Source organism: Pristis pectinata, chromosome 20 (genome assembly GCF_009764475.1).
Source record: "Pristis pectinata isolate sPriPec2 chromosome 20, sPriPec2.1.pri, whole genome shotgun sequence".
In the NCBI taxonomy this organism is placed as follows: Eukaryota; Metazoa; Chordata; class Chondrichthyes; order Rhinopristiformes; family Pristidae; genus Pristis; species Pristis pectinata.
The window spans coordinates 42,209,784-42,236,049 of record NC_067424.1 but is presented as its reverse complement, the minus strand read 5'-3'; the positions used below and the strand labels follow the sequence as shown (position 1 = coordinate 42,236,049).

General features: G+C 53.2%; 1 protein-coding gene across 1 annotated transcript; it reads right to left on the bottom strand.

The window, feature by feature from the left end:
- LOC127581009 (calsequestrin-1-like) lies at positions 1 to 24,504 on the bottom strand. Its single transcript, XM_052035067.1, is given in 14 exon segments — positions 1 to 188; positions 4,407 to 4,481; positions 5,105 to 5,209; positions 5,829 to 5,852; positions 5,854 to 5,880; positions 6,083 to 6,128; positions 6,376 to 6,433; positions 6,436 to 6,478; positions 6,480 to 6,506; positions 14,020 to 14,093; positions 17,061 to 17,172; positions 18,911 to 19,011; positions 19,333 to 19,417; positions 24,271 to 24,504. Coding segments are annotated over 14 exon segments (1,188 nt in total). The 3' UTR covers positions 1 to 11.
- Between the last annotated feature and the right edge of the window lie 1,762 nt (positions 24,505 to 26,266).

Genomic DNA, 26,266 nt, shown 5'->3' with positions numbered 1-26,266 from the left:
TGGACGGCAGATTAATCATCGTCGTCATCATCATCGTCATCAACTTCATCGTCGTCATCGTCATCGTTATCGTCGTCGTCGTCATCCTCGGTGTTGATCTCACCCGACAGAACGTCCTCAATCCAGTCCTCAAGTTCATCGCTGCTGGGCAGGTCGTCCTCGTCCATGTCGAACCACACGCTGTCCGCCTGCAGCGAGAGAGAGGCCGAAAGGGAAGCAGGGAGAGAGACACAGTGACCGAGGGGGTGGCTGGTCTTCACCACAGTCAGGGCTGCAGTTCGGGGGGTGGGGGGGGGGGGTGGTGGCGCTGATCTGAGGGGCTGGTTGATGCCTGAGTTGTCAGGGAGGGGACTCTGCGGAATGTGCAGGGTGCAGAAAAACGCCGCCACAGGAGGAGGAGGGGGCGGGTGCTTGGAAGAACTCGGTACCAGGACGGTGAGGTGCAGAAGGATAAGAAGCAGATGTCGGCAGAGACCATTCAGCACCCAATGATCAGTGATCACCCGCCTATCCTCTGCCCCACAAGCTGGGGAGCAGAATCATCAATAACGTGCAGGCAGTGAGGACCATCATCATCGGAGAGGCAATACTGCACTAGGGACAGTGCAGAGGTCCCCCGGGGTGTTACCTGCGATGGAGCCTTTCAATTATGGGGAGAGACTGAGGCTGTTATCTCCGGAATGGAAGAGGTGGAGGGGACATGAAAATCATCCAGTCACAGGACACGGAAACAGGCTATCTGACTGAAGTGTATCAAATGATGTGGATAATGAGAATCTATTTCCCATGATGGCGGCCTATCGGACAGGAGGGTTTAGAGGGGATCTGAGGAGGAATGTTCTCCCCAGAGAGGGTTTGGAATCTGGAACTCACTACCTGGGAGGGGGTGGACGCAGAGACTCTCACAACTTAGAAGTAGCTGGACCATACTTGAAGCATCAGGGCAGAGATGGTACAGAGAGACTGCTAGGAAATGGGATTCGTGCAAATGTGGACTTGGTGTTCAGCACAGATTTGGTGGGCCGAAGGGCCACCACATCTGTGCCCTTCTGTGCTGCGAGATTCTAATACCAATTCTGGAACCACAGGTGAGGTGAGGTGAGCCACGGGTAAGTTGCCGGTAGCTGGAGGGGGCCGTATATTGTGCTTTTATTTGATAAGGGCAGCAATGAAAAACCTAGAAACTATGGACCTGTGAGCCCAACATCTGTGGTCAGTAAGTTACTGCAGAGGATTCTGAGGGATATGATATACGCACACCTGGAAAGACGGGTTGATTAGGGCTAGTCGGTATGGCTATGTGCGCGGGAGATCATGTCTTTCGAATTTAATTGAGTTTCTTGATCATATGACCAAAAAGGTCGATGAGGGCAGGGTGGTAGACGTGGTATACATGGGCCTCAGTAAGGTTCCACATGGTAGGCTGCTCTGGAAGGTTAGATCGCATGGTGTTCAGGGACAGCTGGCTGACTGGATACACAACTGTCCTGATGGTAGGAAGCAGAGGGTTGTTTCTCAGACTGGAGGCCTATGATTAGTGATGTGCCTCACGGTATGGTGCTGGGCCCATTGTTGCTTGCCAACTGCATCCACAATTTGGATAAGAATGTATAAGGCATGGTTAGTTAGTGTCCGGACGACACTAAAATGGGTGGTATAGTGAACAGTGACAAAGAAGGTTGTCAAAAATCACAGGGGGATCTTGATCAGCTGAGTAAGTGGGCTGAGGGATGGCAAATGGCGTTTAATTCGGATAAATGTGAGGTGTTGCATTTTAGAAATTCAAATCAAGGTAGGACTTTCACAGTGAGTGGGAGGGCCCTGGGTGTGTTGTTAAACAGAGGGACCTTGCAGTACAAGTACTCGGTTCAATGAAAGTGGAGTTATAGGTAGACAGGCTGGTGCAGAAGGAATTTGGCGCGCTGGCCTTCATCAGTCATGGCATTGAGTATAAAAGTTGGGAGGTCATGGTGAGGTTGTACAGGACATTGGTGCAACCGCACCTGCAGTATTGTCTTCAGTTTTGTTCGCCCTGCTATAGGAAAGCTTATTAAACTGGAAAGAGTGCAGGATAGATTTATGAGGATGCCGCCAGGCCTTGAGGGACAGAGTTATCATGAGAGGTTGGACAGGCTAGGACTTTATTTCTTGGAGCATTGGAGACTGGGGTGATCTTATAAAGGTGTATACAATCATGACAGGCATAGATAGGGTGAATGCACACGGTCTTTTTCCTAGGGATGGGGTATCAAGAACTAGAGGGCATGCGTTTAAGGTGAGAGGGGAGAGATTTAATAGGAACTTAAAGGAGCAACGTTTTTAAATAGCGGGTGGTATATATGTGGAATGAGTTGCCACAGGAATGGTTGAGGTAGGTACAATAAACACTTTTAAAAGACAGTTGGACAAGTACATGGATGGGAAAGGTTTAGAAGGTTATGAGCCAAATGCTGGCATATGGGACTGGCTTGGTCGGCATCGATCAGTTGGGCCGAAAGACCTTGTTCCGTGCTCTATGACTTTATGACACAGAAAATCCTTTCCCTGAACACCCCACCCTCACACACTGGGTCTGTACCCCTGCAGGACACGGCGCTTCACCCACCTCCTGCTGTGTAACTGTGGGGAGGGTCTCTGCCTCCCTCCCCCTCCCCGTCAAGCAGCGAGTCCCAGACCCGCACCCTCTGGAGAAACACCTTCCCTCCTCTCCCCTCTAATCCGTGCCCCAGTTGCTGTAAATCCCTGCCCCTGGTCTCTGGGAAATTGCTCCTTCCTACTTACTCTGCCCAGACGCCTTATCATTTTACACCCCTCCACCGTCTCCCCTCTGCCTCCTCTGTTCCAGGGGGAACAACACCAGCCTCTGCCGCCTCTTCTCACAGTGACGGTGTTCCAATCCCGACAACATCCTCGTAAACCAACCAGACCCACCACCCGCCACCCCCCCCCCCCAGCCTCTCCGGTGGGCACCCCGTCGCCCCGGGATATGGTGACCACAACGGTCCCCAGTGTCGGGCTAGGGTCTCACTGGTGTGGGACACGGTTCCTGCATCTCCTCCCAGACCTTACACTCCGTGTCTCGGCCGAAGGAAAGTGAGCCGTCTGCCTTCCTAACCCCGAATTGAGCCGTCCCTCCACACTGCTCAGGACACCACCCACTGACAGAGACAAGCAGAATCCAACAGAGGGAAGGGTGAAATGAGGTGGTGTGTGGGCAATACAGACTTCACAATACAACTCTGCAGGAACAGGGGCAGCCGGGGCTTCAAGTGGGGAATCCTTCAGGTGGAAGGAGTCACAGTTTGGAGACACAGAGCTGCAGAGACACAGACTCACGGGGTTGTACAGCACAGAAGCAGGGCCTTCAGCCCACCACGTCTATACCACCTGTTTGCCCATCTACACTGATCACACTTGTTCACATCAGCGCCATATCCTTCTCTGCCTTGCTTATGTGTGTCTGTCTCAATGCCTCTTAAAACAAAGTCTCGTGGTGAGCAGAAACAGACCAAAGAGGGAGCGAAAACAAAACGTGGTGTTTCAGACTGAATAGGAAACAGAAACTTCCCTGGTTTGGGCACTGCCCGGCACTCCATAAGGAATACATCATGGATACAACACAAGCCCTTGCTGTCCTGTAGCTTGTGAACAGGCATGCAGCAGGAGAGGACAGTTATACATCTTTGTTCACAGCATCTAATAAGGGAACTAAACACATCATCTCCGGATTGTGGATGACAGGAAGCTGGGAGGAAGGTGGGAGGTGGGGGGGGGGGGTGGGAGGCGGGAAGTTGAGGCAGGGGGTGGGATGTGGGGGGGGGGGTGGGAGGCGTGGGAGGCGGACGGTGGGAGGCGGACTGTGGGAGGCGGGAGGTGGGACGTGGGAGGTGGGAGATGGGGGGTGGAGGTGGGAGGTGGGCGGTGGGAGGTGGGCAATGGGGGGTGGGCGATAGGGGTTGGGTGATGGGGTGTGGGAGGTGGGTGTGGGTGGCGGGGTTGGGAGGTGGGAGGTGGGGAGTGAGGGGTGCGGTGTGGGAGGTGGGTGATGGGTGGTAAGGGGGCAGAGAAACTTCAGGTTAATTTGGATGAGAGAGTGGGCAGGAGTGTGGCTGTCACAGTTTAATCTGGTGAAGTGAGTCAGCTTGCCCGAATAAATTTAGTCCCTGATTCTTAGTTCCAGTCGCATTACTAACACATTAACAGCTTCCTAAATACCCGCTCCCATTCCGTCAAAGTCACCTGATCTGTCTTGAACCAAATCCCCAGCACTGCTGTTCCTCACCCCACCCCACCCCAATCACCCCACCACATCTACCCCCCCCCCCCCAACGTCCCCAAACCACCACAGTAAGTCCACAGCCAGGTCACCTGAGGCAAATCCCAGCTTACACATTTGAAACACTTACGTCGGTGACATTGACGACCCGATCTGGGGCTGGGGACAGATCGATGTCGAATGTTTTCTCCCAGTATGGGTTTAGCTGCAGTGAGAGAAATGGAGCGAGCTCAGAATCAGCATCAGATTTATTATCACAACTTATGTCGTGAAATGTGTTACTTCGCGGTGGCAGGGGCAGTGCAAGGTGTAAACATTACTGTAAGTTACACAATAAATAAATCTTACAAAAGAGGAATTACGAGGCAGCATTCATGGGTCCCGGCAAAAGGCAGGACGGAGAGTGGGTGACGGAATGAGGCAGATGTTGGAGTGAGATAGGAAGACGGGGAGGGGTGGGAACTGAGGGAGACGGGGAAGGGCGGGGAGTGTTGGGGAGACGGTGGGGTGGTGAGTGAGGGAGATGGGGAGGGATGGGAAGTGGAGACGGGGAGTGTTGGGGAGACGGGGTGGGGAGTGAGGGAGACGGGGAGGGGATGGGGAGTGGGAGACGGGGAGAGGTGGAGTGAGGGAGACGGGACGGGTTGGGTTGTTCCTGGCAGTGAGGCTGCATTTGGATCAGGGTTTATGTGAGTTCGGGCTCAGCATGATCTCAGGATTGGACAAGGGACACGCGAATTAGTGTCGGGTTTGGATGCAGTGTCCTGATTCAGGCTGTGTTGTGGTGGGGACTCTCAGGAGATACAAAAGTCTCAGTGCGGTGGGTACCAGAGGAAAGTCCTCGGGATCGATCCAGATGATACTGAGGTCGGGATTGTCCGTGTTGTCCTCCGCCACGTCCTTCAAAATCTCCAGGAATTCATAACCGTCTGTTCCAGTGAGGGTCCAGGGGAAGAGAGAGAAGCAGATATTCACCTCTACCTTAGCTGAGCCCCTCCCACAGCACGATGCTCCCTCACCGCCCCTCCCACAGCGCGGAGCTCCCTCACCGCCCCTCCACAGCACGAACTCCTTCACCGCCCCCCACAGCACGAAGATTCCTCACCACCACCTCCCACAGCGCGGAGCTCCCTCACCGCCCCTCCCACAGCGCGGAACACCCTCACCGCCCCCTCCCACAGCGCGGAGCTCCCTCACTGCCCCTCCCATAGCTTGCAGTTCCCTTAAACAGGGAGGGGTTCCTTCATGTGGGAATGAGGTCAGATAACAAGGATGTAACGGCCGGAGGGGTTTATAGAGACAGGGATGGGTGCAGAGGCCGGAGGGGGTGACAGAGACGGGGAGGGTTGTGGGTTCCTGAAGGCGTTCCAGGGACAAAGAGGGGTTGTAGGGCTCGGATGGGTTACAGAGATCAGGAAGGGTGAAGGGGCCAGTGGGGTTCCAGGGTTGGGAATGCTGTCTCGTTGTGACCACTACCCAGTCCCCCTGCCTTGTGTTCCGACATGATGCCCACCACGTTGAACATCAGCCCTGCCTCTGCGCATCACCTGGCGTCATCCTCCTCTGCAAAGGCCACCAATATGAATTCCATTGAGGTCGTCCTCCTGAGTCATCGTGGGAGGTGGTGGGAGGGGGAGGTGGGGGTGGGATGTGGGGATGGAGGTGGGGGTGGGTATGGGGAGGACAGATATTCACAATGTCATCAATCAGCTTGGATCACTGAGCCGGTATCACAGGCAGCGAAAGAGTAAGGTCACCAAAACGGTGATGGGACAGAACAGTCTCAGAGGAACCTGAAACACTCACCCAGGTCTCGTACATACTATCCGCCTTCAGCTTCCGCAGAGTCGGCCTGCAATTATTCAAATTGTTCCGTCAATAAACCCTCAAACATCTCCATAGTGAGCTCCCTCTACACCGTCCCATCACACACTCCCAGAGTCAGACACAGGGTGAAGCTCCCTCTACACCGTCCCATCACGCACTCCCTGGGCACGGGTCAGACACAGGGTGAAGTTCCCTCTCACACAGTCCCATCACATACTCCCAGGGTCAGTCCCAGAGTGAAGCTCCCCGCTACACAGTTGCTCTCTGCTCACCTTTTATGTTCATTGACGTAATCGACAATTTCTTTCTCTGTGTAGGGTTTTCCGGGATTGTATCCGGCTCATCCATAAATGGCTCATAGAAGTCAACTTGGTTTCATTTTAAGGTCCAGGTTATTTGCCACCTGCAGGGAGCTGAGGGTGAGTTTGGAAATCTGCGGTGTAGTGCGCACACCATCCCTCACCCCTGACACCATGCCCCACGCCGATCACCAGATCCCCCAGATGTCCTTCCCTCTTGGTTTTCCCGCACTCCTCTCGGTCTGGAGTTGGGATGATCTCCAGTGATCGCAGAGTCATCAATCCCATTCGCAACCTCTCAACCAATGGAGCAGGCCGTAGCTGCGTGCAGTGAGACGTGGTCAACCTTCAGGGATGTCTGAGAAGTGACAGGTAACATTCACACCAGGTAAGTACCAGGTAATGATCGTCTCCAACACGGAAGAGTCTGATGGTAAGTTTGGAGACAGTTGTGGGAAGGGCTAAGGGCATTCTGGAAATTCAGGCCCTCAATGGTGGGGGAAGGCTGATTTCAATATCATTAGACAAGACCTTGGAGCTGGAGACACAAGAAACCGAAGGTGCTGGGTTATTGAGAGGGAATAACAAAGGGCTGGAGGAAGAACAGATCCAGCAGCGTCTGTTCTGAGAGTGTGGAGGGAAGGTAAGCCAGTATAAAGAGGGGATGTGGGTGGTGAGGCAGGGGCCGGGAGGTGATAGGTGGAAGCAGGTGAGGAGAGGGATGATGGGCAGGTGAGGGGTGAAGGTGATGTTGAGACAACAAAGGGCTGCAGATTATGGAACCTGATAGGAACAGGAGTGTGGAAAACTAGGGAGCAGAGCTGAAGTGAAATGCAACCAGGAGCTCCGGGTGGCTATTGTGGACAGAGGCAAGGTGATCGGTCAAATGATCGCTTCGTCTGCGCTTTTCCTTGCCGATGTAGAGGAGGCCACATCGAAGGCACCGAATGCAGGAGATAGTGTGGGAGGAGGTGCAGGCCAGTATCTGCCTCACCTGAAAGGGCTGTTTAGGTCCCTGGATGGTGGTGAGGGGAAAGGTAAATTGGATTTTTATTGTTGCATGTACTGAGGTACAGTGTAAAACTTGTCTTGCATCCCGTTCATATAGGTCAATTCATTACAACAGTGCATTGAGGTAGTGCCAGGGGAAAAAAAGAATACAGAATAAGGTGTTACAGTTACAGAGAAAGTGCAGCGCAGGCAGACAATGACATGAAAGGCCATAACGAGGTAGATTGTAAGGTCAAGAGTCCATCTTATCGTACTAGAGGACCATTCAATAGGCTTATAACAGCAGGATAGAAGCTGTCCTTGAGCCTGGTGGTACGTGCTTTAGGCTTTTGTATCTTATGCCTAATGGGAGAGGGGGAGAAGAGAGAATGTCCGGGATGGGTGGGGTCTTTGGTTATGCTGGCTGCTTTACTGAAGCAACGAGATGTGTAGATGGAGTCCATGGAGGGGAGCCTGGTTTCTGTGATGTGCTGAGCTGTGTCCACAACTCTCTGTCGTTACTTACGGTCACGGGCAGAACAGTTGCCATACCAAACCGTGATGCATCCGGATAGGATGCTTTCTATGGTGGATCAAGGCCCTCACCAATTATTATTGAGGAAGCAGAGGCACTGATGAGCTTTCTTGCCCATAGCATCAATGTGGTTGGACCAGGACAGGCTATTGGTGATGTTCACTCCAAGGAACTTGAAGCTATCAACCCTCTCGACCTCAGCACCGTCGATGTAGACAGGTGGATGTACACCGCCCCCTTCCTGAAGTTTAATTACCAGCTCTTTTGTTTTGCTGACATTGAGGAAAGGTTGTTGTCATGACACCATATCACTAAGCTCTCTATCTCCATCCCGTACTCCGACTTATTGTTATTTGAGATAAAGCCCACTACAGTGGTATCATCTGCAAACTTGCCGATGGAGTTAGAGCACAATCTAGCCACGCAGTTTAGAGGTGTATAGGGAGTAGAGTAGGGGGGCTGAGGACGCAGCCTTGTTGTGCACCAGTGTGAGAATAATTATGCTGGAGGTGTTGCTTGCCTATCCTCACTGAATGTGGTCTGTTGGTCAGGAAGTCAAGGATCCAGTTTCAGAGGGAGGTGGCTGAGTCCCAGGTCTCGGATTTTGGAAATTAATTTGCTTGGAATTATGGTATTGAAGGCAGAGCTGTAGTCAATAAACAATAGGCTAACATAGGGGTCTTTACTGTCCAGATGCTTCAGAGATTAGGGTAGGGCCAAGAAGATGGCATCTGCCCTAGGACCTGTTTCGGCGGTAGGCAAATTGCAATGGCTCGAGGTTGTCTGGGAGGCTGGAGCTAATGTATGCCGTAACCAGCCTCTTGAAGGTGATGGATGTCAGAGCAACCGGGCGATTGTCATTAAGGCACGTTACCTACTTTTTCTATAACTAACTGGAATGATAGTAGCCTTCTTAAGCAGGTGGGAACCTAAGATTGAAGCAGGGAGAGGTTAGAAATGTCTGACAGGTGTTAACCTCCTCCAGTTGCAGAGGTCAGTACCAGGGAACGGGCAGAGGTGGGTGGGGGGGGGATGAGTGGACCAGGGAGTCACGGAGAGATTGGTCGGAAACGGGGGAGGAGTGTATGTGTGACAGGCGGGGGGGGGGCATGTTGCAGCTGGCAGAAATGGCGAAGGGTGCAGAGGCTGTGGTGGGCGTGAATGGTAAGAACCAGGGAACTCTATCCCTGTTCTGTCTGGATGGTAGAGTTAGCAAGAGAAGCCAGGGAAGTGAACCACTTGGTCAGGTTCCACATCACCCGCCCATCCTGACCAGATTCCAGAGTCCTGCAGCCCTTGATGCCTCACACTATCACCCTCAGGGTCTGGCATGGATGGGTAGTTGTTGTGAGAGTCAGTGTCGTTTGTAAAGGATGAAACGAGGGCATAGATGTAAGATGAGGGGGTGGGGGGAGTGTTGAAAGGAGATCGTGCGCAGCAAGTTTTTTTAAAACAGAAGCGGGTGGTGCCTGGAACGGGCAACCGGGGGAGGTGGCGGGCGTTGATAGCGGGTTTTGAAACTGGCATACGTGGACCAGGCAGGGGATGGAGGAATAGGGATCATTTGCAGGCAGGTGGGGTGAATTTAAATTGGCATCATGGTGGGCCGAAAGGCCTGTTCCTGTGCTGTTCCGGGTCCAGTCTCTGTCTCTCCCTCCAAGCTCTCCCCTCCCCCACGCCGCCGTCTACCCATCCCCCTTCTCCTCAGCGGACTTCACCTATCGGCTGCCTGCTCCTGTCTCACAACGCACCCTCTCCTCTCAGAGACTGGGAGATGCTGCTGATCAGTGAGAGTCTTTTCAGAAGTGGAACCATGGGAGTTCAGGGGCCAGCGTGTTCCTGTGAGGCGTGAATGATAAAGAAGTGCAGGGGACACGAAATGTGAATGGGTGTTGGAGGGTTTGGTAATGGGAAAAGGGATGTGAGTGACAGGTGCAGAGAACCGGGGCTGGATGGATGGCGGACATTCAGGATATAGAGAGTGCTGTGGGGGGTGTGGGGCGGGGGCGGATATCTAAACAATGAATTTGAGGACAAAAACAGGCCTCGAAATATCCCCTGGCAGGCCGGAGGAGGGAAAACCCCAAGACGCTATCAGGAGTAAGCAGCAAGGAGGGTAACAGGGAAAGAGTCGGTCATTCTGGGGCAAAGGGGCCCGTGTGTGATCGTCAGCACACGTGGGAGAGGTCTTCAAACGGACACTTCTCATCGGTATTGCACTAGGAGAAGTAAGTTGTTGGTCAGATATTCTGAAGCATGTTAAGATTCAAAAGGAAGGAGGTGTTCAATGCCTTAGTGGAGTAAAAATGGATAAATGCCCAGGGGCTGATGAGATGTGTCCCAGACGGAGGTTGGGGAGGCAGGGAGGAGATCGCTGGGGCCCTGAAGGAGATGTTGAAATCTTCCCCAGTCAAAGCTGAGGTACCAGATTGACTGAAGAACAACAAATACACTCACAGTCTCACACAGCACAGAAACAGGCCTTTCGGACCAACTGGTTCATGCCGACCAAGATTCCATCTAAGCCAGTCCCTTTTGCCCGCATTTGGCCTGTATTGGCCTCAACCTTTCCCATATATATGTACCTGTACGTGACTTTTAAATGTTGTTAATGTACATGCCTCGACCACTTCTCTCGGCAGCTCGTTCCATTACACGGATCACCCTCTGGGTGAAGAAGCTGCCCCTCAGACTCCTGTTAAATCTTTCCCCTCTTACTTCAAACCTCTGGTTCTTGATTCCCCAACGCTGGGGAAAAGACTATGCACATTCACCCTATAATTTTATACACCTCTGTGAGATCACCCTCATTCTCCGATGCTGCAACAAATAGGGTCTGGTCGATAGTGCCCAGGTTTTCCTATGCAGTCCTTTTGAAATAAAGGCACGACATTTGTTATCCTCCGATGATCTGGCATTCCACCCGTGGCCAATAATGATGCCATTATGAGACCAGTGAGTCTGGAAGCTATTGGAGAGGAGAATTAGGGATAGGATTCACAAGCTTTTGGAAAACCGTGCCTAACCAGGGACAGTCAGCGTGGGGATTTGTGTGGGGCAAGTTGTGTCTTACTAACTGTGATTGAGATTTTTGAGGAGATGACAAAGGTGATCGATGAAGGGAGAGCTGTGGATGTTGTCTGCATGGATTAGGTCCCTCATGGGAGGCTCATCCAGAAGATTAAGATGCATGGGATCCACAGTGACTTGGCCGTTTGGATTCAGAATTGGCTTCCCATAGAAGACAGAGGGTGGTAGTCGATGGGACTTATTCTGGCTGAAGGTCTGTGACTAGTGGTGTTCTGCAGGGATCCGTACTGGGACCTCTGCTGTTTGTGATGTACATAAATGACCTGGATGAAACTATAGATGAGTGGGTTAATAAGTTGCAGACAATGCGAAGATTGGTGGTGTTGTGGATATCCTTGACTTTCCTAACCAACAGACCCCAATCAGTGAGGATAGGTAGCAATACCTCCGGCACGATTATTCTCAACACTGGTGTCCCTCAAGGCTGCGTCTCATCCTCTACTCTACTCCCTATACACTGTGTGGCCACTGCTCTAACTCCATCTACAAGTTTGCAAATGATACCACCGTTGTAGGCCGTATCTCAAACAGCAATGAGTCGAGTACAGGAAGGAGATAGAGAGCTCATGACAACAACCTTTCCCTCAATGTCAACAAAACAAAAGGTCTGGTCATGACTTCAGGAAAGGGGGCGGTGTACATGCACCTGTCTATATCAACAGTGCTGAGGTCGAGAGGGTTGAGAGCTTCAAGTTCCTGGGAGTGAACATCACCAACAGCCTGTCCTGGTCAAATCACGTAGATGCCATGGCCAAGAAAGTTCACCAGCCCCTCTCTACTCCTCAGGAGGCTAAAGAAATTCGGTTTGTCCCCTTTGACACTCACCAACATTTATCGATGCACCATAGATAGCATCTTATCTGCATGCATCATGGCTTGGTACAGCAACTGCTCTGCCCAGGACCGTAAGAAACTGGAGAGTTGTGGACACAACCCAGCGCATCACGGACACCATCCTCCCCTCCTTGGACTCTTGTCCTTACCTCTCGCTGTCTTGGTGAAGCAGCCAGCATAATCAAATACCCCACCCACCCGGGTCATTCTCTCTCTTCTCTCCTCTTCCATCAGGTAGAAGATACAGGAGCCTGGGGCACGTACCACCAGACTTAAGGACAGCTTCTACCTGTGATAAGACACTGTGATAAGACTATTGAACGGTTCCCTATACGATGAGATGGACTCTGACCTCACGATCTACCTTGTTTTGACCTTGCACCTTATTGCACTGCACTTTTTCTGTAGCGGTGACACTTTACTATGTACTGTTATTGTTTTTACCTGTACTCCCTCAATGCACTCTGTACTAACTCAATGTAACTGCACTGTGTAATGAATTGACCTGTAGGATCGGTATGCAAGACAAGTTTTTCACTGTACCTCGGTACACAGTGACAATAATAAACCAATACCAATACCAAACCAATAGTGTAGAAGATTGCGGAAGGATACAGCGGGATATAAATCAGTTGCAGATGTGGATGGAAATATGGCAGATGAGTTGAATCCGGCCAAATGTGAGGTGCTGCACTTTGGGAGATCAAATGTAAAGGGACAGGACCCTGAGGGGGGTTTCTGAAATGTGCTGCCGGGGTGGCAGCGGAGGCAAATACGCCAGAGACGTTAGAACTGTGCAGGGAATGGGGGGATACGGAGGTTGTGCAGGCAGAAGGATTCGTTTAGTTAGACATCTAATTACAAGTTTAATCAGTTCGTAAAAACATGGTGGGCTGAAAGGCTGTTCTGTGTTCTGTAGCTCAGCTTGGTCTTCAGTAATTTATTCTCCAGCCTCCCACAGTGTGTCTTGGACAAAGCCTGGTCAGGCCAGGCCCCAGAGATTTATCGACCTTCACATCCAGTGCCTCCTCTGCTGTAACACAGGCTTATCCCAGGACGTCCCCATTAACTATCTCAACTTCCAAATTCTTCATACCTTTCTCCATGGTAAAAAAAGAGGAGAAATACTCATTGACAAACTGGCCCATCTCCTGCGGTTCCACACATAGGTGGCCACATTAGTTGTTGAGGGGCCCTATTCGCTCTCTCGGTACTGTGTTTCCTTAATACCACTGAGAGTCACAGTCATACAGCACAGAAACAGGCCCTTCGGCCCAACTGGTCCATACCGACCAAAGTGTCCATCCAGGCTTGTCCTGTTTGTCAGCGTTTGCCCATAATCTTCTAAACCTTCCCAATCCATGCGCCTGTTCAACTGTCGTTTAAACGTTATTATACCTGCCTCAACCCCTTCTTTCTGGCAGCTCATTCCACATACATACCACCCTCTATGTGTAAAAACATTGCCCTTCAAGTTCCCATGAAATTTCTCCCCTCTCACGCTAAACCTATGCCCCAGCCCTAGGAATAGACTGTGTGCATTCACTCTCTCTATGCCCCCTCATGATTTTATACACCTGTATAAGGTCACCTCTCAATCACCTACCCTTCAAGGAAAGAAGTCTGAGCCTGTCCACCTCTCCCGATAACTCATCTCCTCAGGTCCTGGTGTCATCCTTGATCCCAGCTGCCTGTTCCTGACCCACGCCTCATAGAACATAGAACAGTACAGCACAGGAACAGGCTTTTCAGCCCACAATGTTGTGCAGAATTAATTAAACTAATTACAACTCATCCCTTCTGCCACACAATGTCCACCTCCCTCCACCTTTCTGCACATCCATGTGCCCATCTAAGAGACTTAAACACCTCTATCGTATCTGCCTCCACCACCACCCCTGGCAGCGCATTCCAGGCACCCACCTACTTCCACAGCCCCTCCCCCAGCGCGGCGATCCCTCACCGCCTCTTCCACGGTGCGGTGCTCCCTCACCACCCATCACATTGCGCGGCCCCTCCCTCACTGTCCCTACCACGGTGCGGCGCTCCTTCAGTGCGGCACTCCCTTAGAACTGCCGTGGATGAGACGAGCTCTGCCCCTGGCACAAAGCCACCATGACCTGCGCCAGAAACTGCCGGTCCAGCACATACATCTCCTGCACACTCACCCGTTTGCTGAATGTGGCGTAGAATGCAATGTAGGGTTGAAATTCCTCTGCTGCATCTTCAAACGCTTTGAAATCTGAGGATCAAGGAAATAATGTAAATTATTGTTTGTCAGTTGTATTCGGAGCACCATGCACAGTTCTGGTCTCCACATAGAACACAGAACAGTACAGCACAGGAACAGACCCTTCTGCCCACCATGTTGTGCTGAACTAATTAAACTTATGACACCTAATTAAACTAATCGCTCCATATCCCTTCATTCTCTGCACATCCATGTACCTAAGAAGGCGGCACAGTAGCGTAGCGGTTAACGCGACGCTATTACAGCGCCAGCGATCGGGGGTTCGATTCCCGTCGCTCTCCGTGAGGAGTTCGTACGTTCTCCCGTGTCTGTGTGGGTTTCCTCCGGGTGCTCTGGTTTCCTCCTACATTCCAAAGATGTACGGGTAGGTTAATTTGGGGTTTAAAATGGGCGGCATGGACTCGTTGGACAGCAAGGGCCTGTTACACGCTGTAAATAAAATTTAAAATTTTTAAAAAATTTTAAAAATTTAAGAGCCTCTTAAACACCAATAGCTTTCTCCGCACATTCCCTTTGAACTTATCCCTCTCACATTAAATGCACGCCCTCTGGTGTTAGACATTTCAACACTGTATAAAAAGATACCGGCTGTCTACTCTATCCATGCCTCTCATAATCTTATAAACATCGATCAGGTCTCCCCTCAGCCCCCGCCGGTCCAGAGAGAACAACCCCAGTTTGTCCAACCTCTTAGCACATGCCCTGTAATCCAGGCAGCAACCTTGGTGAACCTCCTCGACACCCTCTCCGAAGCCTCCATATCCTTCCCGTAATGGGGCGACCAGAACTGAATGCAATACTCCAAGTGTAACTGAACCAAAGTTTTATAAAGCTGCAACGTGACTTCAAAAATGCCCTGGCCAAAGAAGGAAAGCATGCCATACGCCGCCTTTACCACCCTTTCTGTTTGCCCGGCCATTTTCCGGGAGCTGTGGAATTGGACCTGTGTACATCAATGCTGTTAGGGATCCTGCCATTAACTGTGTCCTGTCCCTTTACATTTGGCCTCCCCAAAGTGCAATACCTCACACGTTGCCCGGATTAACCTCCATCTGCCATTTCTTTGCCCACATCTGCAACTGATCTATGTCCCGCTGTATCCGTCGCCGGTCTTCTACACCGTCCACAACACCACTAATCTTTGTATCCTCTGCGAGTAGGCTCTTTCCACCTAGATTAGGAGAGATAAGTACGAGAGGACATGGCTTTAGGGTGAAAGGGGAAAGGTTTGGGCAAACATTAGGGGGAACTTCTTCACTCAGAAAATGGTGGGAGTGTGGAACGAGCTGCCATCTGACGTGGTAAATGCGGGCTCACTCTTAAGTTTTAAGAATAAATTGGATAGATACATGGACAGGAGCGGTCTGGAGGGTTATGGACTGGGTGCAGGTCAATGGGACTAGCGGAATAAAGTTTTGTACAGACTATAAGAGCCGAATGGCCTGTTTTCTGTGCAGTAGTGTTCTATGGTTCTAACTTACTAACCCACCCATCCACATTTTCATCCAGGTCATTATATACAACACAAACAGCAGAGGTCCCAGTGCTGATCCCTGCAGAACACCACTAGTCACGGACCTGCAGCCAGAATAAGGCCCACGGACCACTACCCTCTTGTCTTCCATGGACAAGCCAATGGTGAATCCAAACGGACAAGTCACCATGGATCCCGTGCATCTTAATCTTGTGAATCAGCTGAGCATGAGGTACCTTGTCAAACGCCTTCCTAAAATCCATGCAGACAACATCCACAGCTCTCCTTCATTTATCACCCTCGTCACCTCCTCAAAGACATGATCTGCCCCCACATAAATCCATGCTGACTGTCCCTAATCAGCCCATGCATTTCAAAATGCTGATAAATCCTATTCCTATGAATCCTCTCCAGCAGCTTCCCTTCCACTGATGTGACTCGGCGGTCTATAATATCCTGGATTATCCCTATTTCCCTTCATGAACAAAGGAACAAATTTCGCTTCTCACTGGTCCTCTGAAACCTTGCCTGTGGCTGGGGAGGATACAAAGACCCCAGCGCCCCACCGTCATTAAGGCCCCAGCAATCTCCTCTCCTGTCTCAATAAATTGGGGTATGTGCCATCAGGCCCTGGGGACATCATTCAAGAGACCCAACACCTCCTCCTTATTGATTTCAAAATGCTCGAGTGTATTGGCAGGCCCCACACTACTCTCATGGCCCTCCATGAAATCCTCCTTGGTGAATACTGACAGAAAATACTCATGTGAGCACCTCGCCCACATCCTCTGCCTCCACGCATAAATTCCCTGTTTTATCCCTGAGTGGTCCTACCCTCTCCCCAGTTATGTTCTTGTTCTTATGTCCCATTCTATCACGACTAAAACACCGAAACGCAGTCCTGTCCCTCTTGTAAGCAAGTCTCCGTAATGGCCACAACAACAGTTCTACAGACTGATGCAGGCTTTTTAAGTCCATCTGCCTTACCCGTAATAATCCATGCAATAAAAAACATCAGCCCCTCGGTCCCACCGTCTTCACCGCCCTGCCACACCTTCCACTCAAATGTGTCACAACACCTGCCCCTCAACCCCTGGGTCAGACCACACTGGGAGCACTATGCACAGTTCTGGTCTCCGTACCCCTGGGTCAGACCACACTGGGAGCACTATGCACAGTTCTGGTCTCCGTAGCCCTGGGTCAGAACACGTTGGGATCACCGTGTACAGTTCTGGTCTCCGTACCCCTGGGTCAGAACACACTGGGAGCACCGTGCACAGTTCTGGTCTCCGTACCCCTGGGTCAGACTACAGGGGTACCACCCTGTACAGTCCAGGTCTCCATATCACACCTGCGACTGTTTGGATCTCCCTCTGCACTTCAGGGGGAGCTGTGGGAAGCGGAGGGCAATGCTGAGTCCGTGGGCACAGTCAGACAGGAGGGTGGGAGCAGCTACGGGGAATCCCATGACGGTGGAATCTTACGTTCTGAATCCTCGTTCTTGAAGTACCCAACCAGTTTGATTTCATCTTCATTTTCCTCAAAGGCTTCCAGCTCGTTCTCATCATCGATCATCTCCACTGGGTCTTCCATAACCTTCAGAGATACCAGCAGGTCACCAGTCACTATCAAGGCACAGGAAGAGCCCGCTACGGCACACTCCTCCCAATCCCACCCCCCACCACCCTGCCCTCTGCCAGTCACTCACACCCTATGTCTGAACTCCCACACCAGGCAATGTTGCTCACACAGGAGATGCTGGTCAGGGATCCCGCAGGTGACCAGAGGTGGTTCACCCCGCAATCTAGGTTCCTGATACCCCAACGAGGTTGGGAACAGTGAAACGGGAAAGGGTATCTTTTGGGACGAGCAGGGGGGAGGTCCCTTGTTGTCTGGAAGGATGAACTTCAGGAACAGCAGGGTCTGGGAGCATGCCCATCGCTGGAGGTCGCTCCACAGGTTATTGGGGCTATAAAGAAGGCACGTCCACACCAGGTCACTCCGAGAGGGACAGGGCTGGATTGGAGGGGGTTACACTGGACCCAGGTCCCACCTTGGTTAGACCAGACTGGGAGATCAATGCACAGGCCTCCCCTTGTGGCTAACTCAGGGACAGAGAGACCAGAACCGTGCACAGTGTGATGGGTTTGGGAGGTTCTGTCGGAGTCACCTGGGTTATGGATGGTGCACTCCCGGTGGCGGGGAGGGAGTGTTTAGGGAGGTGGAGGGCGTGTTTAAGGGGGAGGGAGGGAGTGTTGAGGGTGTCGGAGGGAGGGGAGTGTTTAGGCTGGGGGAGGGAGGGTGTGTTGAGGGTGGCAGAAGGAGGGAATGTTAATGGAGGTGGTTGGGGAGCCGATCGAACGACTGCTTTGTCCTGGATGGTGTCGAGCTTCTCGAGAGCTGTTGGATCTGCAGCCACTCAGGCAGTGGAGAGTGTTCCATCACACTCCTGGCTGGTGCCTTGGAGATGGGGGAAAGGCCTTGGGCTGTCAGGAGGTGAGTCACTCCCCACAGGATACCCAGTCTCTGACTTGCTCCTGTAGCCACGGTGTTTATGTGACTGCTCCAGTTGTGTTTCTGGTCAGTGGTGACCCCAGGATGTTGATGGTGGGGACTGGACGATGAGAATGTCAGGGGGATGTGGTCAGACTCTCCTTTGCTGGAGATGGTCACCGCCTGGTACCTGTGTGGTATGAATGTTACCCATCACTCACTTCTCAGCCCGTGTCTGGACATTTGCAATGTGGATGGGACCTCAGTGGGATAAGCAGGAACATCACATCTCCTTGTTTGGGACAGAAGGTCCTCCAGTTTGGAACCAAGACTCAGGAGCGTGGTGAACCAGGCCTGGCTCCACCTTGTGGCCGGCCTGCCCCAGAGACATGCGGTAACCAGGTTGCGATCCAATAAAGGGGAGGGGCTGCAATTATCGGTCACACTGAAGATGGTGGTTCACCATTTCTGAGGGCCACTGGCAGCCAGTGTGGGGAAGGAAGGTGTCCGTTGTCTGTGGGGAGGCTGCATGTCCAGTGCCATGTTGTGGGGAAGAGGGGTGGCCCAGTAGTGGTCGGGCTGCGGAGTGCTGAGAGAAGATGTGGGTAGTCATTTTGTGCCTGATGGGGGACAAACCAGTTGTGCTTGGGAAAGGAGGGGAGATTCTCAGCTGGTGCCTGGTCAGAGATTGTCACCTCTGTCTCCACAGAAACCATTGGTGGTTTGGTGCTCTGTCTGCCATTGAAAGTGGGCTATCTACTATAGATATTGCTGATGTCCTCTCGCAAGCAACACCCCCAACAACCTTTCCCCCACCCTCCCCCAACACCCAATCACTTACATCCAAGAGAAACTCCACTATGGTGTCAGCTGCCAGCTCGCCATCGTATTCGATCACCTCATCTTCTTTGAAGACGTAAATACTGCCTTCTTCATCCAGGCCTGTCATGGGACGTCATTCAGAGGAGGGTCAGAGAGGAGGAGAGGGAGGGAGGTCAGTCGGCTTCTATCTGGTTGGGACTCGTATCCCTGCTCCACCCTCCCACCCAACTCCCTCCATCCACCATCCGCTGCCTCCCCTCCAACTCACATTCACCTGTGTACAGGAGACCCTCACCCAAATCCCCCGTCCCCCACTCGCCACCCTCCACTTCCCCTTCTCCTCACCCCTCCACTCCATGCTCCTCTCTTCCAATGACTATTTCACCAACCCCTCCCCTCCTTCTCTCCCCTCTCGAGTGCGGCAGAATTGATTGGACTCACCGAGTTTCTTGGCGATGGCCTCGTCCTCCTCTGCATTAACCAGGCCAAACCCAACGTTCTTATCTTCCAGGACCTGTGCTGCCAGCTGGAAGATGGGATTGGTGGTGGGAGGGAGAGGGAGGAGAGGGTTACTCAGTGCCGAGCTCCAGATCCCTACACCTAAAACTGACTCAGCCAAGACCCAAAGGTCCAGGGGAGATCGAGAAGTGACGCAGTAAATAGACGAACAGAAACTCATTGGTGCCATCAAAATCTCAATAAAGACCCGTCAAATACTTACATAAATGCCAAAATTGAACAAGGATGAATCAACAAGGAGATGAGATCTCAACAAAGAGACTGAAAGAAGACTCATTAAACATTCAACACTGATCGTACACTGAAGAAAAGATCCCAGAAGCTCTGTGCTTTCGTTGTGTTCCTGGAAACACTTTCTTGAGTCTGTTGGGTCCTTGTTGAGACTTCGGGCCTTTGCTGAGATCTAAGGACCTGAGTGACTCTTTGATGGGCCTCTGTTCAATTCTGGATTTTTGATGGTTTTCTGGAAGCACATTGCGATCTCTAAAGGGTTCATGCATAGTCAGCAAGTCTTTGATAACCTTGGCACCTTGTCGAGTATTTGGGTGTCAATAAAGTAAAACCACTGGCTCCTGCACCCATCCCCATCTCTGTAACACCCTCCGGCCCCTACACCCCTCCCCTTTTCTGTAACCCCTTACGGCCCCTACACCCCTCCCCGTCTCTGTAACCCGCTCCGGCCCCTACACCCCTCCCGGTCTCTGTAACCCCCTCCATCCCCTAGACCTCTCCCCGTCTCTGTAACCCCCTCCGGCCCCTACACCCCTCCCCGTCTCTGTAACCCCCTCCGGCCTCTACACCACTCCCCGTCTCTGTAACCCCCTCCGGCCTCTACACCCCTCCCTGTCTCTGTAACCCCCTCTGGCCCATACACCCCTCCCTGTCTCTGTAACCCCTTCGGCCTCTACACCCCTCCCCGTCTCTGTAACACCCTCTGGCCCATACACCCCTCCCTGTCTCTGTAACCCTCTCTGGCCCATACACCCCTCCCTGTCTCTGTAACCCCCTCCGGCCTCTACACCCCTCCCCGTCTCTGTAACACCCTCTGGCCCATACACCCCTCTCCGTTTCTGTAACCCCCTCCGGCCCATACACCCCTCGCCGTCGCTGTAACCCCCTCCGCCCTTACACCCCTCCCCGTCTCTGTAACCCCCTCCGGCCTCTTCACCCCTCCCCGTCTCTGTAACCCACTCTGGCCCATAGACCACTCCCCATCTCTGTAACCCCTTCCGGCCCATACACCCCTCCCCGTCTCTGTAGCCCCCTCCGCCCCTACACCCCTCCCCGTCTCTGTAACCTCCTCTGGCTCCTACACCCCACCCCATCTCTGTAACCCCCTCTGGTCCCTGCTCCTCTCTCTCGACAGGGAGTGGAGTTGGGGAGATGGACACTGACAGTCTGGAACATGTGTGTATCAGGAGAGGAAGCGTTGGAGATATTGTTGCACATTGATGTGCACAAATCTCCGGGACCCGATGAAATCTCTCCCATGTTGGAAGCAAGGAAGAAGATTGCTGAGGCTGTGACAGACCTTTAGCCATGGGTGCGGTACCGGAAGACTGGAGGGTGATAATGTGGTTCCCATGTTCAAGGAGTTCAGTAGGGTTAAGCCTGGAAACAACAGGCCGGTGAGTCTTATGCCAGTGGTGGAGAAACTATTGGAAATAATTCTTGGGGAAAGAGTTTATGTTCACTTGGAAAGGCAGGGACCAATTAGGAGGAGTCAGCATGGTCTATGCAGGGGAGATCATTTCTCACAAATCTGAATGAGGAGATTTTGAGGATAAAATTGAGGAAGGAAGGGCGATAGACATGGTTTACATGGACCTCTGTCAGGGTCTACAGGTTCTGGCTGGGTAGGCTCGTCCAGAAGGTTAGGGCACATTGGATCCAAGGTGTGTTGGTGAACTGCATCCCAAAGCTGTCTATGTGTCAGGAGGCGGGGGGTGGAGCAGTGTTTACCTGACTGGAGGTCAGTGACAAGTGGTGTCCCACAGGGGTCGGTGCTGGGACCTTCTGTATGACTGATCTGGATGAGAATGTCTGCGGTCTGTTTCGTATATTTGAAGATCGGTGGAGTCACAGAGAGCGAAGAAAGTTGTGAAAGGATACAGAAGAACGCAGATCAGCTGGAACATTGGGCGGGGCGGTGGCAGATGAACTTAATCCGGACGAAGGTGAGGCAATACACTTTGGTCATCTAATTTTGGCAGGACATGTACAGTAAATGGCCGGAACCTTAGAAGCTTTGATGTACAGAAAAACGTTGGGGAGCAAGTTCAGAGAGACACAAGGACAGGGCAGTGAAAAAGGCATTTGGCCTGCTGGCCTTCGTCAGCAGGCGCATTGAGTATAAGCATTGGAACATCATGTTACACTTGGAGCATTCAGCCACACTTGGATCATTGTGGGCAGTCCTGGTCACCATCAGAGGAAGGACATGGCAGCAATAGAGAGGCTGCAGAAGAGTGTCGCCGGTGTGGTGGCTGGAACAGAGGGCTGGAGTTACAGGGAGAGACTGGGGAGGCTGGGTTTGCTCTCACTGAGACGGAGGAGGCCGAGGGGTGACCTGATGGAGCTTCATGCAATTATGAGGGGCAGAGCTAGGGTAAGGAGTCAGTCTTGTCCCCAGAGCAGGGGAGTCTAAAACCAGAGGGCACAGATTTGTGCTGAGAGGGAAGAGATTTAAAAGGGACCTGAGGGGTAACTTTTTCACACAGAGGGTGGTGCATGTATGGAACGAGATGCCAGAGGAGGTGGCAGAGGCAGGTACAGCAACAACATTCAAAAGATGTTTGGATAAGTTCATCAATTGAAAAGCATAAGGGGGAAGCGGGCCAAACGTGGGCAACCGAGGTCGGAACTTTGGTCGGCATGGATGAGTTAGGTCGAAGGGCCTGTTTCTGTGCCGTATAACTCTACAACATGGAGGTGTTTAGTGACCAGAGGAGGTTACAGAAACAAGGAGGAGTGTAGGGGCCGGAGGGGGTCACAGAGACAGGGAGGGGTGTAGGGGCCAGAGGAGGTTACAGAGAATTATAGAGCTATGCAGCACAGAAAGGCACCCTCTAGGTTTAGACTCCCCTACCCTGGGGAAAAGACTTCTGCCATTCTCTTTATCTCGGCCCCTTATAATTTTAAAAGGTCAACCTCAGATTCCAACTCTCGGTGAAAACAATCTCAGCCTTTCCAGACCCTCCTTGTAACACAAACCCTCCAGATACAGCAACATTCTTGTGAAACTTTGCTGCACCATTTCCAGCTTCATAACAACCTTCCTGTAACTGGGCGACCAGAACTGCAGACAGCGCTCCAAGTCCGGTCTCACCAACATTTGGTACAGTTGTAACATAACGACCCAACTCTCTTGAACCCCCTCTGGCCCCTACATCCCTCACCGTCTCTGTAACCCTCTCCGGTCCCTACACCCCTCCCAATCTCTGTAACCCCCTCCGGCCCCCAAACTCCTCCCCGTCTCTGTAAACATCTCCGGCCCCGGCACCCCTCCCAATCTCCGTAACTTCCTCCAGACCCTACACCCCTCCCCGTCTCTGTAACCTCCTCCGGCCCCTGCACCCCTCCCAATCTCTGTAACCTCCTCCAGCCCCTACACCCCTTTTCGATCTCTGTAACCTCCTCTGGCCCCTGCACTCCTCCCCGTCTCCGTAACCCCCTCCAGCCCCTACACTCCTCCCCGTCTCTATAACCCCCTCCGACCCCTACACCCCTCCCCATCTCTGTAACCCCATTTGGGGTGGTTTTGACAAGTAAGAGTGAAGTTGGCGCTGCTGTGTTGAGCTCTGAAGCTGAAGGCCATTTACTGGAGGGTCCAGGAGGGGACCTGGTCGTTCTGCTGCTCTGGAATCAAATAGGAATCCTCATTGTGGCAGGAATCAGAGAAAGCCGGGGAATGTCTGGGCTGTATGTGACCAGTGCATGTCGAGGGCAGAGGTTTTCCCCCTTCACTGTACCAACTGGAGAGAAGGTGACGGAGGTGGACATATGGGTCTGGGTTAAGTTACTTGTACACTGCAGGGCTCAGTGCTGCAGCCGAGGTGTCGGGTTCAAGCAATTTTAGGTCTCAGAGGCACGTGTAGGATTAGAGACGCCTTGGCTTTGGTCCGTCCAGTAAATCTATTCCCAAGCTGGCAGCGCTGGTGGTTTTACTGTGCTGGGTGGGTGTACAGGGCAATTACAGACACATGCTGTATACAGGCACACTGTGCTGACCAGTGCGTAAACACACACTGTCTCTCTGTCTGTCTCTTTCCCTCATTCACACACACACACACACACACACACACACACACACACATACACACACACCTTTTTCACTCGCTCTGGGACAGAGACAGGGAGACAAGGAGAGAGGAACAGATGGACAAATTAGCATCCAATTCAGGACATGCTCATTCAACACTCGTCACCTCAGAAACACAGCCCATACCTGTCACACGTACAATCAACACACACACACAGACACTCACACACACATACACATACACACACATTGACACACACATACTGACACATATACACACACACATACACAGAAACCCACTGACACACACTCAGATACAGACACACGCTCTCTCTCACACACACACACACTGACACTCGTGAAGAGTGTGCGCCCACACATAAGAATCCGGTTTCTGCGACCTGTGCGGCCCCCGGTTGCATCCCCACAAGCCCAGTCATCACTCAGAGCCAAGCCCCGCTCCCTGCCCTGGTGAACACTGAAATACTTTGCTTTCAGGGCGCACAAGACCCCCGCCCCTGCCGCCACCCCCGCCCACCACACAATCGGGGCCACGGACGGCCCCGTCCGCCGGGGTCCGCAGGAACGGCCGCTCCTACCTCCAGCGTGAGCTCGTCCCATTCAAACTGCTTGATGGAGATCTTGTCGTCGCCAACGGGCTCGTGATAGTACAGGCAGAGGATGTCATACTTCTTCAGGACCTGCTTGTAGTTCTTGGGGGAGAGGTGGATGACCCGGTCCTCGCCGTCGTACTCGGGGATGTTGATTCCCTCCTCTGCGTGGCTCAGGGCGAGAGTTGCGGCCAAGAGGAGCAGCAGCCAGGGGCATCTCATGGTGCAGCCGGACTGTGGGACTGGGGACGGGGCAGAGAGAGAGAGAGAGAGAGAGAGAGAGAGAGAGAGAGAGAACACGGGGAGCAGAGAGAGAGAGAGAGGCAGCTTCGGATGGGGGAAGCAGAAAGGGGGGCTCGGGAAATCTCCAGCCACACGCTGGACGGTGCCGAGATGCAAAGAGGAGAGCGGGAGCCGGGTGAAGCCAGCTGCAGCCTGGAGCCACGGTAATTTGCTGGGTGGAGAGATTCTGTGTCTGGCAGGAGGCAGCCTCGCACCGAGGGAGCTACACGCCCATATTAAGGAAAATGACCCAGGGCAGAAAGTAACACTTCTAAAAATAAAGGAAGCTGACCCCGGGAAAGATGGAGCATGGATCGTCCTGCCCCAACGCAGCAGCCAGCACGGCTCACACCACCGCACCGGGAAAACTAATACATTGCTTGCGCGGGGGAATTAGAGAGAGAGGTCGAGCGATAGGTCAGCAGGCAGAGGGAGGAAGGAGGGAGCCAAGGAGTGGCAGGGAGAAGGGCAAACGGAGGGAGGGGAAGACGGGAGGAGGGGGTGGTGGGAGCGGTGCTGGAGGGAACGGAGGTGGAGCGAGAGGGAGGGGGTGGGGTGGAAGGCAACGGTGGGGAGAGTCAGGGATCGATGGAGACAGGCAGGTAGGTGGAGAGATGAAGGAGCACATTCGGTGAGAGTGGAGTAAACGATCGAGGGAGAGGGAGGTTCAGAGATGGAGGGATGGAGGGAGGAGGGAGGAAGGAGGGCGTTGGTGGAATGTTGGGCAGGAGGGAGGGGTGGGGAGGAGGGAGGAAGGAGTGGGGGTTGGGGGAGGGTTGGGGACGAGGGAGGGGTGGGAGCCGAGGATGAGGGATGGGCAAGGTGGTGGAGAAATGTATGAGCGGTGGGTGTGATATTCTCGGGGATGTGGCCCAGGTGGATTCAGTTTCCGTTGAAGCTGCTTTTCAGACAATGATGTCACTGGGCTGAGGTTTAAGCTGTCACCTTATCGACAGACATGGGAGGTTGGGGCTGGGAGGAGAGCAAGAGGGAAAAACAGAGGGAGAGCAAAGGAGAGAGGGAGGGAGCGGGGAGAGGAGGATGAGAGGGTGGGGAGGGTGTGGGGGTGGGGAGGGTGTAGGGGGGTGGGGAGGGTGTGGGGGGTGGGGAGGGTGTGGGGGTGGGGAGGGTGTAGGGGGTGGGGAGGGTGTGGGGGTGGGGTGTGGGGGGTGGGGAGGGTGTAGGGGGGGGGGAGGGTGTGAGGGGTGGGGTGTAGGGGGTGGGGAGGGTGTGGGGGGTGGGGAGGGTGTAGGGGGTGGGGAGGTTGTGGGGGGTGGGGAGGGTGTGCGGGGTGGGGTGTGGGGGTGGGGAGGTGTGGGGGGTGGGGAGGGTGTAGGGGGTGGGGAGGGTGTGGGGGTGGGGAGGGGGTGGGGGGTGGGGTGTAAGGGGGTGGGGAGGGTGTGGGGGTGGGGAGGGTGTAGGGGGTGGGGAGAGTGTGGGGAGTGGGGACGGTGTGGGGGTGGGGTGTGGGGGTGGGGAGGGTGTAGGGGGTGGGGAGGGTGTGGGGTGGGGAGGGTGTAGGGGGTGGGGAGGTTGTGGGGGGTGGGGAGGGTGTGGGGTGGGGTGTAGGGGGTGGGGAGTGTGGGGGGGGGGGAGGGTGTGGGGGGTGGGGAGGGTGTGGGGTGGGGAGGGTGTAGGGGGTGGGGAGGGTGTGGGGGTGGGGAGGGTGTGAGGGGTGGGGAGGGTGTAGGGGGTGGGGAGG